The sequence below is a fragment of the Sphaerodactylus townsendi genome, linkage group LG09 (assembly GCF_021028975.2).
Source record: "Sphaerodactylus townsendi isolate TG3544 linkage group LG09, MPM_Stown_v2.3, whole genome shotgun sequence".
In the NCBI taxonomy this organism is placed as follows: Eukaryota; Metazoa; Chordata; class Lepidosauria; order Squamata; family Sphaerodactylidae; genus Sphaerodactylus; species Sphaerodactylus townsendi.
In genome coordinates this window covers 40,253,208-40,269,966 of record NC_059433.1, presented here as the reverse complement: position 1 = coordinate 40,269,966, position 16,759 = coordinate 40,253,208, and the positions used below count along the sequence as shown (strand labels likewise).

At 41.7% G+C, this 16,759-nt stretch overlaps 1 protein-coding gene and 1 long non-coding RNA gene across 2 annotated transcripts; both read left to right on the top strand.

Annotated features, from left to right (window-relative positions):
- Window positions 1–124: 124 nt before the first annotated feature.
- Window positions 125–1,242, top strand: LOC125438792. The gene is made up of 2 exons (XR_007245409.1): window positions 125–176; window positions 1,202–1,242. It is a non-coding gene; the product is annotated as an uncharacterized LOC125438792 (long non-coding RNA).
- Window positions 1,243–5,626: 4,384 nt separating this feature from the next.
- Window positions 5,627–16,548, top strand: IMPA2 (inositol monophosphatase 2). The gene is made up of 8 exons (XM_048507564.1): window positions 5,627–5,999; window positions 8,743–8,876; window positions 10,222–10,326; window positions 11,359–11,404; window positions 13,279–13,387; window positions 14,078–14,186; window positions 15,374–15,525; window positions 16,094–16,548. The coding sequence occupies exons 1-8, from the start codon at window positions 5,892–5,894 to the stop codon at window positions 16,207–16,209; spliced, it is 879 nt and encodes a 292-aa protein (XP_048363521.1). The 5' UTR covers window positions 5,627–5,891; the 3' UTR covers window positions 16,210–16,548.
- Window positions 16,549–16,759: the final 211 nt, after the last annotated feature.

Here is a 16,759-nt window from a genome sequence, read left to right as displayed (position 1 = left end):
TGGAGGGCAGGGCGAGGGCCTGCCCTCACGCCCTCCCTCAGACCGCTACAGCCAATCAAATCGCAGAATAGGCGGTGCGCGAGCTGGCTGGTGGGACATCCGGGCCAAAGTCTAGCGTTCTGGTCCTCAACGGCTGGAAATGCAGACGACGATGTAGAGAAAGCCCCCATAAACGGGTAGGCTCGTACAGCGCCTGTCAGGTCTCACAATGATTTTATCACATGGAGAATAGGATCAGTGGAGGCAGTCAGAACTCGGGAGAAAAAGGATTATTTTCTGCCTAATGATACTTCAGAAAGCATTTGCACAGGCAATCACCGTGTATGACAAACGCGGAAGGGACGGCTGTTTGAGGTTCCCCCTCTGGATTTGTGCTAAAGCGTTCCCGTGGAAACAGCGTTGAATTGGCTATGACATGTCAACCACATGGGCTTAGAAATCGTAACAAAGACATATGCATACTCGGTTTTAGAGATAATTGAATCGATGGCAGATAACCATAGGCCTTTCTGAGATCATGTCTACTAACATAAATTCTCTAGAAAGCTGCTAGTGCTTCCTCACAACAAAATGAATTGGGATTTAAAAGCTGCTATACATTCATTATTTGTATAATAATTTAATTTATTTAGGCCTGTCCTGGATGGCCCAGCGTAGCCTGATCTCATCAGTTCTCAGAAGCTAAGCAGAGACAGCCCTGGTTAGTATTTGGATAGGAATGTCCTGGGTTGTTATGCAGAGGCTGACGATGGCAAACCACCTCTGTCTCTTATCTGGAGAATCGTATGGGGTTGCCATAAATTGATTGTGACTTGATGGCAAAAAAGGCACCTGTATATCTTCCATTTGACCTTATTGCACAACTTGCTTGAATTTTTGTCCCAGAATTGTAACATCTCCATACTACAGAGGCTTGTTCACCTGTAGAAAATGACTACTTTGAAAGGTGGACTTTATGGGATTATACCCTTTAAAGATCCCTCCTTCCACCAAACCCTGCTTTCCCCAGGAACCACCCCCAAAATATTCAGGTATTTCCCAACCAGGAATTGAAAACCCTAATTTATGTCAGAGGACAAGCAAAATTAGCATTTTATGAAAATATAATTAAGTGCTGTCATAGTGCCAGTTGGGTGGACATGAGGACAGAATTGGCACTAGGGTTTGCTGCGGGGACTAATACCTGTGTTTGTATTTCCAGGGTTTTTTATATCCTAAACAATAAAATGCTAAGAAATCGAACTCTCCACCAATCTGCCATTGGTGCAGGGGTTGCTGTTGGGACATTCGAGTTCTTCCTGGCCCACAGAGCAACAGCGCCTTGGCCCTCAGAAGCCCTCTCTCCACCCCCTGCCTTCCCCTCCAACCCCCAGCAGCACCGGGCCACAGAAGGTTCAGCAGACCCCACCCCCTGCCTTCTCTTTCCTTCAAGCAGCAATGGTAAGTGCCCTGAGAGGGGAAGGGTACCAACACTTCAGTCCATTGCTGGGGGGGGGGGGATGTGTGTGCTTGCTAGAGTCCATTGCATCCCCCCCCCCCACAATGGGCTTTTGCTGCTAGTTTGTTAATAAAGCAAAACGTACAAAAATACCATAGGCTTCAGTACTTTCTGCTGCAAAAGGGATCAACCCAGATAAGTGCGGCCTGTAATCTCACTGCTTAGGGAAGTAGGGCATGTCAAACAGTATTTTTACTGATGCTGACCTATTATTTCCAGTAAGTACATATCAGACTTCAGTTTTCCTAATACCCTTTAAGGAGTGCAACTGGATTCTTTTTACACACATGTTCAAAACTAAGTCTGTGCACCTAACTACATGTTACATTTCTCACATGTACCCCAGCCCACATGAAAGCATAATGTCCATCTGGCTAGACACACTGACACCACCAAGTTAGCAGTTGAGAGGGTAAAATGCCATTGTTCCCTTTGTGGGCTCAGTCTCTTTCCTGTACCAGGCTTCACTGAACTGGGGGGAGGGGGAAGAGGTGGGAGCAGGGAAAGGTGGAAGGTCCAGCACCAATGGGCTGCTTCCCTGTAAGGAAAGATGAGGGGGAAGCAGTGATGGCGGCTTGAAGAGGATGTGTTTGCTAAGAGGGGGAAGCACGTCCTTCCCTAAGTGTGTCCTTCTGGAGCAATGCCACGGTCTGGGCTGTTCAGTGAGAGTGGGAAAAGTGAGAGAATGAGCCTGGCAAAGGAAGCTGGCTGTGTTCCATCCTCTCAGCAGCTAACGGATAGTATTCAACTTCAGTTGTGGCAGTCATACCCAGTGGTGGGATTCAGCAAGTTCACACCACTTCGGCAGAACCGGTTGTTAAAATGGTTCTTGTATACAACCAGTTGTTAAATTATTTGAATCCTACCACCAGAACTGGTTGTTAAATTATTTGAATCCACCACTGGTCGTACCAGGTTTAATTAAATGTGTATGACACTTAGGAGTACCTGTTACTGAACATTTGGGAAGCATCTAGGTAAGCCCTAAGTTCAATGGAACTTACTCTCAATAGACTGCAGTGTCAGTACTCATATCTAGATTAACAGAAGGACCCTTATTAGGACTGACTACAATGTCACACAGTAGTTAGCAAACTGAACTGAAGCCTTTTAATATGACCAATGGCACACATGAGACCATCTAATTAAATGTCTTACAGTTTGACTTCTTGAAGGACTTCTTCTTTTCCCCTGGCATTAATATGTTTTTAAATACACATTTAGTAACTTCTGAAACCATTCATTTCCCCATCAGATCACCCACTGATTCTGAGAAGAAAATATAGATTGCTGGTAGCAAAGTGTGGATTTAGTGGTTAACTAACTCTCACTATGGCAAACTTTATATAATGCACATTCTGTAAAAAGTAATTGGTAGAGGATAACATCAATTTCAACTTCCTGGGCTGGAAGCATGCTGGAAGCTGACTAAAGCTGGCTCCACCCCTGGAAATGCCCCCAGCCCTCCCCTTGCTGTGCTGACATGCTCTCTTATGCTGGTGTAGTTTCATAGCAATGGGCTCTTCTTGGTTTGGGTCCAGTAGAGCTGTGTGGTGACCATCTGCCAGCATCTTTACTCTCTCCACCAGAGTAGGTGCCCCTTAAGCTGGCGGTATGGGCAAACATGCCAGTGCGAGCCCACGTCATTCCCAGGACTCCTTTCACACACACACACACCAGTTTGGGCTGTAAATAAAGTTACATTTTTCTACGTCTATTCAACTCAATAGTCTTATAAGTGTAACTTTGCTTAGGATGGCGTTGTTACTTTTCTAACCCACACTTCCAATAGCTCAGGGCAGCTTACAGTGAACAAGCTTGCACATCAGCTAAAACAGTCCTAGTCAACCAGGAAGGCAATAGCAAACCACCTCTGTTAGTCTCTTGCCTTTAAAGCCCTACTTTTATGAGTGAGCTCTGACTTGATAGTGGCTAAGAGAAGGTGCATTCTGATCTGGAGGAACCGGGTTTGATTCCCAGCTCTGCCACTTGAGTTGTGGAGGCTTATCTGGGGAATTCAGATTAGCCTGTACACTCCCACACACGCCAGCTGGGTGACCTTGGGCTAGTCACAGTTTCTCGGAGCTCTCTCAGCCCCACCTACCTCACAGGGTGTTTGTTGTGAGGGGGGAAGGGCAAGGAGATTGTAAACCCCTTTGAGTCTCCTACAGGAGAGAAAGGGGGATATAAATCCAAAACTCTTCTTCTTCTTCTTCACACACACAATCAACCATAAGTAAGCAGCAAGACAAAGGAATCAGACTACAAAATGCACACGCAATCAACATGGCCAGTTTCCAACATAAACTTCTCCCAAATAGTTTCTCACAATTTGTTGGACCTTATTCTGCACCCATACGTTGTTGGATTTTGTGCTAGCGTGACACTATAGCAATCATTTACAACTGCAGCAACTAAGCCACTACTGCTGAGAATGATTGTATAGCACAACAGCTGCACGGTGTAGTATGTGGTTGCAGTGAGGGCACTGACAGAAATAAGTCATGTGTAATGACAGTACCAATGAATGAACTGGACAAATATGGTATGTAGGGTCATAGCAAGATAGACAGTCAAGTATATCTTGGTGACAACTCAACTCTGTGACTCATTTTATATAGTGGTGCACTGAGATTATAGAGCAGAAGAGTAAAAATGTGGTTCAAGTATATATATTCTTCTCTAGGATTACATATTGATAATGTAGATTCACAATAAGCTTTCAGACAACAGAAATAATAAAGTGAAGAACTAGACAATAGGTAAGTGTCTTATATAACATTCTCAAATAGATTCTCTTGAAACATTTTGATACAAATGTCAGATAAGGATATGACAAAATAGTACTTTCCAGAACAGATCTGCACATACAACATATCACATTTCTGCAGTGAAATACACCCATTACAAAGTCCAATAATTAGCTGTTCTGTTCTGTAGTTCTGTACATAATTTTAAAAACATCCAAAACATATGATGTTTAGGCAGTTGAAATAGCTCTGAGGTAACCAAATGATTAAAGCAGTATCTCAGCTGTTAAGCATAGACCATCATAAAATACTGTAGCTGATTTTTTAATGTTATAATCAGATTTCAACAACTCAATTGTTCTGTATAATATGGCCTAACAATGGCCATAACCTCAAAATCTACTTATGTATAATTCAAACAAATTTCATAATTAATTCCTTTAGACTCTGAAATCACACAAATTAATTTTCACTGAAGAAAGCAAACAGGAGGGGGTGATCGAAACATGAAGTAACATTTTAATGAACCCAAAGAAACATTGCTGCATCTGTGTGGTTACTGTGTTTAAGGTTAAACAGTTTATACATATGAAGTTAATCATGAGGGAAAATACAGCCATGGAGTCTCCTAACATAAAGATTAATTCAGGACTGTGCCATCAGGTTGGACATCAACATGAGAAAAAGATGGACACCATCCGGCTGCTGCTCAGCTGCAAAGTACATCCCTGAGAGAGCTTTTTCATCTCAAGAAAGTCGAGTTTCTTGGGGATCAACATACTGTAATCTCCCAAAACACTCAAAACATTGGTAAATGGACTAGATTTGCCAGGTGTTTGTAGAGGCCAATTTTGATAGCCAGTTCTACCTTACACATTAACATTTGGATAAATATCGCATACACATACAGCCTGTGTATTTCAAGTATCATCTACCCAGTCTATCTAGTAGAAAGCTCTGGACCTGGGAGAGCTGAACTCACACCTCTCCGAAGCTGACTTCTCTTTCGTTTGCAATGGAAACATTAATACTGCGTGCCAGAGCTGACAGTTGTTCCAAGGCGATGTTTACACATCTGAGGTTATACAGGGGGATGCTCTGCAGAAATTGTGGTGCAATGGTGAAAGAGACATCCATAAGTCTTCGGGGCTGGCGTATGGTTGGAGGGGGAAAGAGCAGTAATCCCCCGTGCGCCCCCGCCCCCGATCCTGCGCCAAACACACACCCTTGAATTCTCCTTCCAGGCCCAAACGGTACGACTTCCTAAAATTAGCAGCCAGCAAGCAGGTTTTAAGTCGCTGGGCGGCTTCCCGCCTTTGATGGGTGGAGAAGGCCGTCACTCCGGCCAAGGAGGCGGCGCCTTGCAGCGGCTCGCTCATTCAACGCCGGGGAGAAGCGCGCGAGAGGCGCAGAAGGCGCGGGGGAGGTCTTGCAGCGGCGACGGAAGAACGCCTCGTGGGTCTGCAGTCAGCAGCGGTCCGCCCCCAACCTGCAGAGGGGGGAAGTCAAGAGCATCCCTCCGCTGAAGGCCACCCAAGCCGTTTCCCGTCCGTCGCGGGCAGTGGGGGCAAAGCGGGGGTCCCGTAAGCGCCCGGAAGGCGAGTCGTAGGGGAGACGGCGAGACCGCGCAACGAGTGGCTGCAATGAAGCCCAGCGGGGAGCAGAGAACAGCGGCGGCGGCGGCCACAGGGGACGACCCCTGGAAGGAGTGCGTGGAGGTGGCGGTGCAGTTGGCACTGCGGGCGGGGCAGGTGAGTCGGCCACGTTGACGTCCTCTCCCCGCAAGCCTCGCGGCTGGTGGGTTCTTGGCGGGAGCCGCCCTTTGCCTTCCTATGCGAGGTTTTTGCCTCTTTCTGGGGCTTTGCAGAAAAGGTTTGCGCGCGCTGTTGTGTGGAACCGGGTGCTTGTGGAGAGGGAAAGGGTGGGAGCTCTCTGGCAGCTGCTGCAGAGCTGACAACAAAGAGCCCAAAGCTTGGGTCGTGTATAGTTCTTAGGTCAAACCTTTTTCAAAGTTTGGCACGTTGCATTGGCCAGTTTGTCAAGCCTTGGTCTGTGCAAGTTTACTCGGAAACAAGCAGCATTTCATTCAAAGTTGCACTTGCAAGCATTAGCATGCAGTTTGTGTATTTCTTTCGAAGGGATGAGGAGGAAAAAAGAATCAGGGGGTGAAATAATGTTCAGGTATGAACCCAGAGAAGGTGAAGGCTTGGATTGAAAGACTGGGTGAAGTCAGGTCAGATGAAACAGTAAACACAAGCTGCCTTGTATGTCTGGAGATCATGAAAATAACCTCTCAGTACCTGATTTAAAAAGTAACCCACAGGAAAATGATCTAAAACATCACAAGAGGAGTGTATGAACACTGATAAAATGTTGCCCATTGTTTTGCGAGTGCGGCCTGTTATTTTTGACTGGACATTATGTGATGTGGCAAAGGAAACACTGCTTTTCAGTATGTTGAATGTCAAGATTTTTCTCAGTTCAGTAGTAGCTTAGGTTGTGTACCTTTTTTGTTTTCCCCTCTGCCAACTTTGAATGATCCAGTTTAAGCAGTCAAGACATATTATTTTCAGTAACAGCCATGTATAATTTTAGGTAAGTTGGAGCATATTGAGGAGAAATTAATTTCTGGTTAGTGGCATTTCTGAAGCTCTTTCAGCACTACTGTGGGTGTAGTTTGCTTGCAAGTAAATGGAACTACATTAATATAAGAAGCCTCCACAAACTGACCATTTGGAATATTTCATCATTTCACAACTGAGTAGCGTGTTCCAAATTTACAGGTGTATGAAATTGCCTTATTATCTGATGTGGCATTTCCCTTTATGTAAACATGACTCACGGTTATTTGGGGTCTGAAATATTCTTGTCTGGCAAGATATATAGAAGAGAAAGTATAATGCAATATACTAGATACAAATCTGATTGGTGGGGCAGCCTAATATAGAACACAGGTGAGAGGCCAACTAACTTCCCTTGTTAGTTTTACTTTCTGTCACTAATTTACGCAGCAGCTGTTTGCTGCTGGAAAATCTCCAATGAGCTGCTACCATTGTTCTGAAAGGGTAGCAATCAGGCAACACTTTGTGTTTGTTTCAGGCACTTTTTTCCTCCTATTTTTAACCATTCATTAAAATAAACATGTGGTACAGCAGCTGGCGGTGGCCTGTGGGTCTAATCTGCTGATGTGCTTGGGTAATGCATAGCACAATCCTACTACATGCATTCATTTAGAAGAATATTCCGATGAGTTCAGTAAGGATTGCTACCAAGGAAATCAGCAGTCCTATGCACAGCTGTTTGAATGCAAGACCCACTGAACTGTGTTTCCAGTAAACATTCATAGGATCATGCTGTACATTGTTGGAGAGATGCTATGGAGCTGGATCATTTATTTTAGGGACTGTTGATACTGTGACATAAGGGGCACTTTTCCTTCCTTGTTTATACATTCTTTACACTGTGTTCATTTATATGTTTTCTACCTCTATCCTTATGGGCATTATCTGGGTACGTTAAATTGTGTTTTTTTGTTTACATGTCTCTCTAGTTCTTCACAAGCTGAATGAAAAAGATTGGAAGAAAGCTATTTTAGCAGTATGAGGGTGGATGGGGCTGCTTGGTTATTTTTGTTTCACTGACACTTCCTCTGTCTTCAAATAGCTCCTTATCAGCTATTGTTCTTGCCAAAATGTAGCAAATGTTTTATGTAACCTCACACTTAAGGGCAAACCACAGTGTATTGAGGAAGTAAATTCATTCATTTAATAATTGTTTTGTATGAAGCTGAAACCTGAGATGAGGTTTATATTGACTCATATTTGTTGCCATTACATAAAGGACCCAATGCTGATACATAATATCATGATAATAAATTTAGTACAGTGTTTAGTAATTAAACACAAGAGGTGGCAAAAACAGTGCTTAGGTTGAAAATCTACCCAGGTGCTATGTATCTACACAAATGATTTGCTTCTAGTGTACCTTTTCTGTCTTATCCACACTAACAAGATATCACTTCAGAACTTTTGTGCCAGCATAGATTAGAAGAGGAAGAGGAGGAGGAGTTTGGATTTATATCCCCCCTTTCTCTCCTGCAGGAGACTCAAAGGGGCTTACAATCTCCTTGCCCTTCCCCCCTCACAACAAACACCCTGTGAGGTAGGTGGGGCTGAGAGAGCTCCGAGAAGCTGTGACTGGCCCAAGGTCACCCAGCTGGCGTGTGTGGGAGTGTACAGGCTAGTCTGAATTCCCCAGATAAGCCTCCACAGCTCAGATGGCAGAGCTGGGAATCAAACCCGGTTCCTCCAGATTAGATACACGAGCTCTTAACCTATATGCCACTGCTGTTAGAGTCCCTAACCTGAGACTTCTTATTTTGTAGTACCATATATTGTTTGTTGGATGATTTGAGTCGAGTGTTTTGTGTTCACTTGATTTGTGAGTTTATGGGCAGAACTTTGAAAACCATGTTTGTGTTTTTTCCCCATCTAGGTTATTAGGAAAGCTTTCACTGAGGAAAAACAAGTGTCCACCAAAACTACTGCAGCAGATCTTGTGACAGAAACAGATCACTTTGTGGAAAACTTAATTGTTTCTGCTCTGAAAGAAAAGTTTCCCTCTCACAGGTATGCCTGCATATAGTGCTATCTGATGCATAGCAGGTTTGAACTGTAATTCTGAGATTCAACATCCAGGGAATCTCAACAGAAGCAGGTGTGTTTTAGATCTATTTTATGCAACAAATAATATGATGTATGAGTAGGAAAAAGTAGTCACTTGTAGGTTTACTCATCATAGAACGAGAATGAGCTTCAGTTGTCCACTAGACATACACTTGAAGATATAATCAGTTGTCATATAATATGAAGAATATCCCATAATTTCAGTGTGCCATAGTACAAATTGTTCTGATTTGTAATGGTAAAAACATTCATGTCTGCAAATGATAGTAGGTACACTTGGCTGGTAGGGAGTCATGAAGGAAATTAAAAAATTATTATCCATCTGGTGACAATTAAAACTGACATTGCCAGGTAAGAGAAATTTAATTAAAATGTCAGTACTGCCTATACTGAATTTACTGTGTTGGAATGTTCCAGTAATGATATAAGAATTAGAATGTATATGTATAAATGCTTATCTAACTGTATCTGGAATCATATAGACACTTAGGATAAAATTTCAAGATACTGTAATTAAGATCAAAAGAGGGGGCTTGGGAATTCCCAGTGTTTAAAAGTATTTGACTAGAATAGGTTGGATAACAAAATGATAAAAGTAGATAAGGATACAACATTGACTGTAGTTGAGCAATCCTTTGTGTTAATTTGTCTGAATCTGGTTGAATAAAATAAATAAATATAGTTATTATGCTATGGATAATTTTGTTGGTAGTGCCTTAGAAAATAACTGGATGAAGGTTAGACCAAAATTATCTCCTGGAATTTCACCATTGGCCTCTGTGATCAGACTTTAGCTAAGCTGCAAAAGAAGAAAATGTTAAAATGTGGGAAGATCTGAAAGTGTCTGATTATAAATCCTTAATTCCTAATGGGTGAACATTTGTTATCTTTGCAGAACTCTTAAATAATGGGTTTCAGATAAATTGGTTTCAGTATCTACAAGTTTAAAAAGTCTCTTACAGGCATTATTATGTAAAGATAAAATAAGAACCCAATTGACAAGTTTTGAAAAATTAGTAATGGAAAGAATCTGTTATCTAAGATATGTAATTTTCTAATAGATACTGATAGTAAACAGCAAAGTTTTTTTGTAAAACTGGTCAAAAGATTTGAAAACTCCTATAAGCCCCACGGTCTGCACACCAGTGTTTAGTGGCCTAAACTTCTAATTCAAAGCCAGATACACTAGGGATCAACAACACATGTGAATACCTGAACATTTTCTCTTAACACATACAAACATGCCTACTTCCAACAAGTAAGAACTTTTTTCCCCTTACCATTACAGGTTTATTGCAGAAGAAGCTACTGCTGCTGGTTCAAAGTGCATATTGAGTGCTAGCCCCACCTGGATTATTGATCCAGTTGATGGCACCTGCAATTTTGTACACAGGTAAATACAAGAATAATGCCATGAAAGTTAAATCTACCAATCCTTAAGTTCTGCTTGAAAGACACTTTTCTATGTTCAGCCTGTTCAAATGAAGCATGAGAACAGCTTCATTGTCACGATTTCTTTGCATGTCCAGATTTGCATATTTATACAATGATTATGCTACGTAAACTGATAAAGATAAGATTGTTAATAGAGGAGCAAATATTGCATGTTTTGAATAACTGCGCATGTCACTTGATGTGCTCCCAGCAACAATGGTGGCACCAGCCTGGACATGAACAGGAACATCCTTTAGCAAGGAAACACTGACTAGTACAAGAGTTTAGAAGTACCATTGCTGTCCTGGATGCAGTGAGCATGGGGATTAGCATCATCTCCATGCGATGGAAGTGATGGGAAAATCACAAAATAACATGTATTCTTTATTGCAAGGCTGTCTGTGATAGGACTTCATTAATGAAGTTTTGGAGGCCATTAATTCATAAGATCAGCATAACTTAGAAGCAGTGTGATGGCACATCACACACAGTCTAAAGCCACAATCCCATCTGGACAAGATTTTAACTAGATTGGCCTTTGTGCTGGAACAGCAGCTGCCTTTTTCTCACAGCTGGTTAGTGATTGAAGGTTCACCGGCTGATGAATAGAGTGGGGATAAGAATAGTTCCCAGCAGCTTCTACAGTATCTTACAGTTCAAAGGAAGTGCATTACTCAGAATTTAGGCAGTGTTGTCAGTCTCTGCTATCTGATGTGGGAAGTTCATTGCTCAGTTGCTTTGTAATATCATGGGGAAAGTGCTGCTCAGCTGCTTCATATGAAACCATCATTTTTAAATGTTTTGTTATAAGTAGTTAACAGATAAAAATCAGCAGTGCTGTTCTTGCTGAGGTACACAAATAATGACGAGCCTGTAAAAATGAAGCTGAAAACCAGGTGTTGTTTTTAAGCAACATTGTTGCTTGTAGCAGAAGATACTAAGAATCTGTGTACAGAAAATGTATTAACAAATACTTGTTTTATTTGCACAGGTTTCCAACTGTGGCTGTTAGCATTGGGTTTGCTGTTAATCATGAGGTATATAATGATGTTCTATAAATTGATGAGATAGGCAACTGTTAGTAATGAATGTAAAGTTTTCCCAAAAAGCCGGTGAATCTGATGCTGTCCATCTTTAAGACATATAGACTTAATATTGAACACACCCTTCAGGGTGTGGCTAGGGTACAGGTCAGTGATGATTTGTAGAAACCTATGTTCAAGTCTTGTGTGTTAGTACAAAACTAGCCCTTCAGTTAATGTGTAGTTTAATCAAAGGTTTTTACTTTGATATGTCATTAATTCATGGATGGCTTTACTCAGAGTATATAATGATAGTGACAGCATGTACCAGTTTTCTAGAGCATAACGACAGCTGAGCCCTAAATGCAGAGATTGCTTAGTCATGACGTATCCTTACTTTGTGATTTTAAACACATTCTTTCAAAAGTGGAGTCCATTGAAATCACTGAAACTACAAGTAAATGTATTTAGGAGTGGAATCACTTGAAAAAGTAGACCAGACTGAGTCATACCATTTGTTTAACTTGAGGTGGTTGCAGTTGCCCTGGCGCAACTAATTGGATGGGAAACTTCTTATTGTCACATACTGGCACATGTTAGGGCAGAATCTGAAACTGTGTATGAACTTGCAGTGAAGAGTGCTACACATATAAAACCTTCCTCTCCCTGATGCCCCAGCCACAGCTTGGTCTACATTTGTATTAGCTTCAGGTGATTTTCAGCCATCACATTTCTGTGCATGATGCTGCCTCTTTAAGGATAGAGACGCTGTGTGTTTATTCTCCTCTCCCTCACTCCAGCATACTATGAGGAAAGCATTTAAAACTGTATCTCATCCAAACTTCACCAGTGTTGCCCAGTGAGGGGTGACAAAGGACAAAACTGGATGAGCATAAAATGTGTCAGAGACAGCCAGGGTCTGATGGTATTGGGCTTCATCTTTCTAGTTTTCCTAGCCAGCGTGGAGCTTTCTGCCTGTATTACAGCCTCATGTGCCTGCACTTTTATAGGTGGAACTGCACTGCCCAGGAGGTGACAGCCAGATATCTGTGAAGTGGACAGTGAAAGAGATTTGAAGTATGAAATGGGTGGGAGGCAGAGTGTCAGCATTTCCCCAGCCTACTCTTATTCCTCCACAGCCCAGGCTTATATTTTGGTCTTCAAGCCCACCTAGGAGACACATAGCTGTGATTTGCAGGGTTCAACAAACCTTTTCTGCTTGCTGCTTTTCCGCTTGAAATTATTCCGTTGTGCCTCACAGGCATTTAAAGACAGTAGTTCTGCTGTTAAAATGGGATTGCAAATGATGGAACATCAAGACACACTGCAGCACTGTATTTTTAACCTGGTCAGTTCTGTGCAAAAATTGGTATAAGCTACGGCTACGGTAACCCACACTGAGTTGATCAGTATCCCAACAGTAACCAGCTACTGACCATAACAGCTGCTACAAAGAAGCTATTTTAAACTCTTCATGTCCTAAGAAGGAAAAGCTGTACATCCTATAAATTGGCCCTTCCTATGAATTGGCCCATCCTGTGTCCTCACTGTGAGTTCATGGCAAAAGTTTGGAAGCTCCATGAGATAGTGGAGTATAGATAGCAAGTTCCTCTTGCTTGCTATGAAAAGTGCTATACAGCTCATTAAGTTGCTTTCCTGTGATGGCTGTAATGTAAGAATCATCCTTAAGATGAAAGAGATGTAATAATCCACTACATGTCAAATTTTGTACGCTATAGGATATAAAGATGAAATTCTAGTGTAATTAAAATTAATTATTTTATCATGAAGTACCATTAGTTATATACGTATAATTGCAATCTATCAGTTGTTTATGCTAATGTAATGCAAGTTGCATTCTTGATCTTTTCCCCTTCTTTCTTGTAAAGCTTGAATTTGGTGTAATTTATCACTGCACTGAAGAACGATTATACACTGGCAGAAAAGGTCAAGGGGCATATTGTAATGACAAAAGGCTTCAGGTGTCAAAAGTGACAGGTTGGTTTAGATTTTGTTAGCCCTCTACAATTATAATATTTATTTTTTGAAGGCGGTTGTTAATTATAGATAAACTTCATGTATCTTTCATTGTCACGTAGATAATGTAAATAGTAGCCTTTGTTTTCTCTTTTCCTTTGTAACACTTCAGCTTAAATTTAACAAATAAGGTAGTCTTTTATAAATTATGGTAAACTTAGGAACATTAGGATCAATAGTCCATTGTATGGCTCTGTAGTTCTTCAGTGACAGGTGAGTAAATATAGCTGAACCATCAATTTATAGTGGGTTCAACTATTTCCTCTCGTGCTGATGTGAAAAGTCTCCATACAGTTTCCATGCTGTTATATTAGATCGGGGACTCCAATAGGAAATAGCTCACTAGCTGCTGATGCATCCCCTGGGTGACCCAGAAAAATATCTTTAAAATATCTCTTCTAGACTTTTAAAAAAGTCTTTATGCATAGGATTTTGTTCTGTGCTGCTTAGCTGATAGAAGAGCACCAGAAATGAAGCTTAGTCCATGTTATGTTTTTAGGACAGAACAGAATTTGATAACATATCGCATGCTTGTGTGCGCATACATGAAAGAGTTTTGCTATGCAACTTCAAAAAAGGCAAAAATTAGATATTGAAAAATACTGCTTGGAAAAACTGTTTGAATAATACCAGTGTACCACTGTTTTACAGACATTTCAAAGGCCTTGATCTTAACAGAGATTGGTCCAAAACGAGACCCTGAGACACTGAAACTATTTCTTAGTAACATGGAGAGGTTACTCAGGGCCCAAGCTCACGGGTAAGCATTTTCCTACAACATATATAGTCCAAAATGTAAATGGACAATTTTATTAACATTTCAGTTAATCAGTCCTCCATTTAAACCCAATGAACCAATCAAAAGCCTTGCAAGTATTAGGGTACCAATTAACAGCTCCCCATGAGTCTAGTTTTCCCTATTAATTGTAATGCACAGTGATTCCCTGGCACTGTCTCCAACACTGGAGTCAACACATGTAAGTGCCCCCAAATCAGCCACCCCTGCTGGATAGGTCCCCTTAGCCTTGTAGGAGTTTGGCCCCTTTTGGAACAAACAGGACACAACTCTGGCTTTAGCTCATAAGCTCTTTACTTGTGTCAGGTAGTTAACAGCACTCCTGCAAGCTTGAGTCCCTACATCATACCAACTCCCTCTTTCCCTGCCTCCCTTTTATCCCTCTCAGGAGGTATCCTTCTGGGAGCTCCCTGCTCCAACCTCTCAGTGTCTGGCAAGCTCTCTGTCTTGCCCTGCCAACCTGAGATTGGCTCTTCAGCCTTCCTTGCCCTCCTTCTTGATTGCAATCTGGCTGGGGCTGTGCTGGTCTTGCCCCATTTTATAAGACTGTGGAGGACTGCTGATTGCAGCTTGGCTAGGGCTGTGCTGCCTTCACCCTGGTCCCTGGAACTGCTGGAGCTTGTTCTTGCTGGTCAGACTCCTCTGCCATTTCTCTGCTGTTCCTTCTTGCTGCTGGCTTCTTGGAGGTCCCTGTTCCTTGTTGTAAGTTTGGGGGCAGAGCTGACAGTTGTGTGATGCTCAAGATCCCTGGGTGGGCATTTTTTACAAAGGGGGGGGGGTAGAACTGGGTGCTGGGAGGCAGCCCCGTCCCTGGACAACACAAAAGCCTTTTTTTTATGAATGAGATGCACAGATTAATTCCATATTGTAATATCAGCATGGATATTTAAACAATATAGTGCAACATTGCTTGCTGGACATACATGATAAATTGTTAAGAGGGCCAGAATGCTAGGACAGATATGTATGAAACAATGTTCTGAACTCAATCTGTATATAACAGATATATCATCATGCAGAATTGATGATACATTTCCTAAAATCATTTCATAGGTAGATTTTGTCTCCAGTTTTTATCAAGAGTTTTGCGGTGTTCACAAAAATGTTGTATCTCTTCTGCCCTCCGTTCCTTATCCCCTTGTCTACTGCAGGATTCGTGTAATTGGAAGTACTACTTTGGCACTCTGCCACCTAGCATCTGGTGCTGCAGATGCCTATTATCAGTTTGGCTTGCATTGCTGGGACTTGGCTGCAGCTACTGTTATTATCAGAGAGGCAGGTGGTGTTGTCATAGATACTTCAGGTAAGCAGAATACATTACTAGGGGGAAGTGGTTTAGACTTCATGTTTTAGAAACCACATATTGCTTTATTTATAGTCTTTTAAAAGTAGTGGACAGATAACTAACTCTTTCAGTATCTAAGGAAGGGGGCCAAGTCAGTGATTGACTTATGACAAACATCACTGACTCATCAATGTGATTTTTCACGTGATTTCAACAACCAGGATGTGTTTGGAATTCTAACATCCCTCAAAACATTCTGGAATCCAGTAGGGTTCATAATCTTTTATGATTAGACCACTTTAACTGGGCCCCTTTTCCTGTGGGGTATTGGAGCTGTACTCATCCTTGCCTTGATTAGATGGAGGTTAGGCCATAGTTCAGACCAGCTCTCCAACCCCAAACCAAATTGTCTGTCAAAGGCTCAGTTCAGAAGATTGTCCTGAGAAGGAACCTCTTTCATAAGTTGGGCCAGTCATGACTGAGAAATGGTTTGAGTCTTCATTGTGTCCTGAGTGCACATGGAGGGGTAGGTTTGCACAATGAATTTAAGTGAAGCTTTTTGTGATTCAGTTCTTCTTCTTTATAGGTGGCCCTCTAGACTTAATGTCATGCCGGGTGATTGCTGCAGGTACCCAAGAAATGGCTGCGTTCATAGCTCAGCAAATACAGACTATTCATTATAGAAGAGATGATGAGAGTTGACAGGACTTAAAATGTTTCTGAAGATATTTAGGAACCTGCCCTTTGAACTACTTCACTTCCTTCAAGATGGCTTACTTAATAGGGTAAATGGTTTAAAGGTGTGCTTTTTTGTACTGTCGATATTTCAAAAATATTAGGAAAAGGTTCTACTCACGTTATAGGAAGGTGAAGGGGAGTTTTAAATTTTGTACGTTTCTTGGCTCCTTTTATAATAAAAGTTTATTTCACTTGTAATTTCTTAAATATGTCGCAGGCGTCCTGGATTGGGTAAGTTTCTTGCTTCTTGGAAAATGGAAGAGACTGTAACAATTCAATTAAAAACAAATGCTACTTCTTTCAGATCTCAGGTCAACTATATTTTGTTCTGCAGCAGGAAGCAAGTAGCTTGCATTGTGTGCCTAAATTACCCTCATATCTGACAGTCCTTTGAGAAGACACAACCCTGTTATAAATTTAAAAGTATATGGATTGGGTTAGATATTTTATAGTTATTTTTGTGGTACACAAGAGTGCTTACCATATATATCCTTTGAACCCTGGGTTGCCTTTA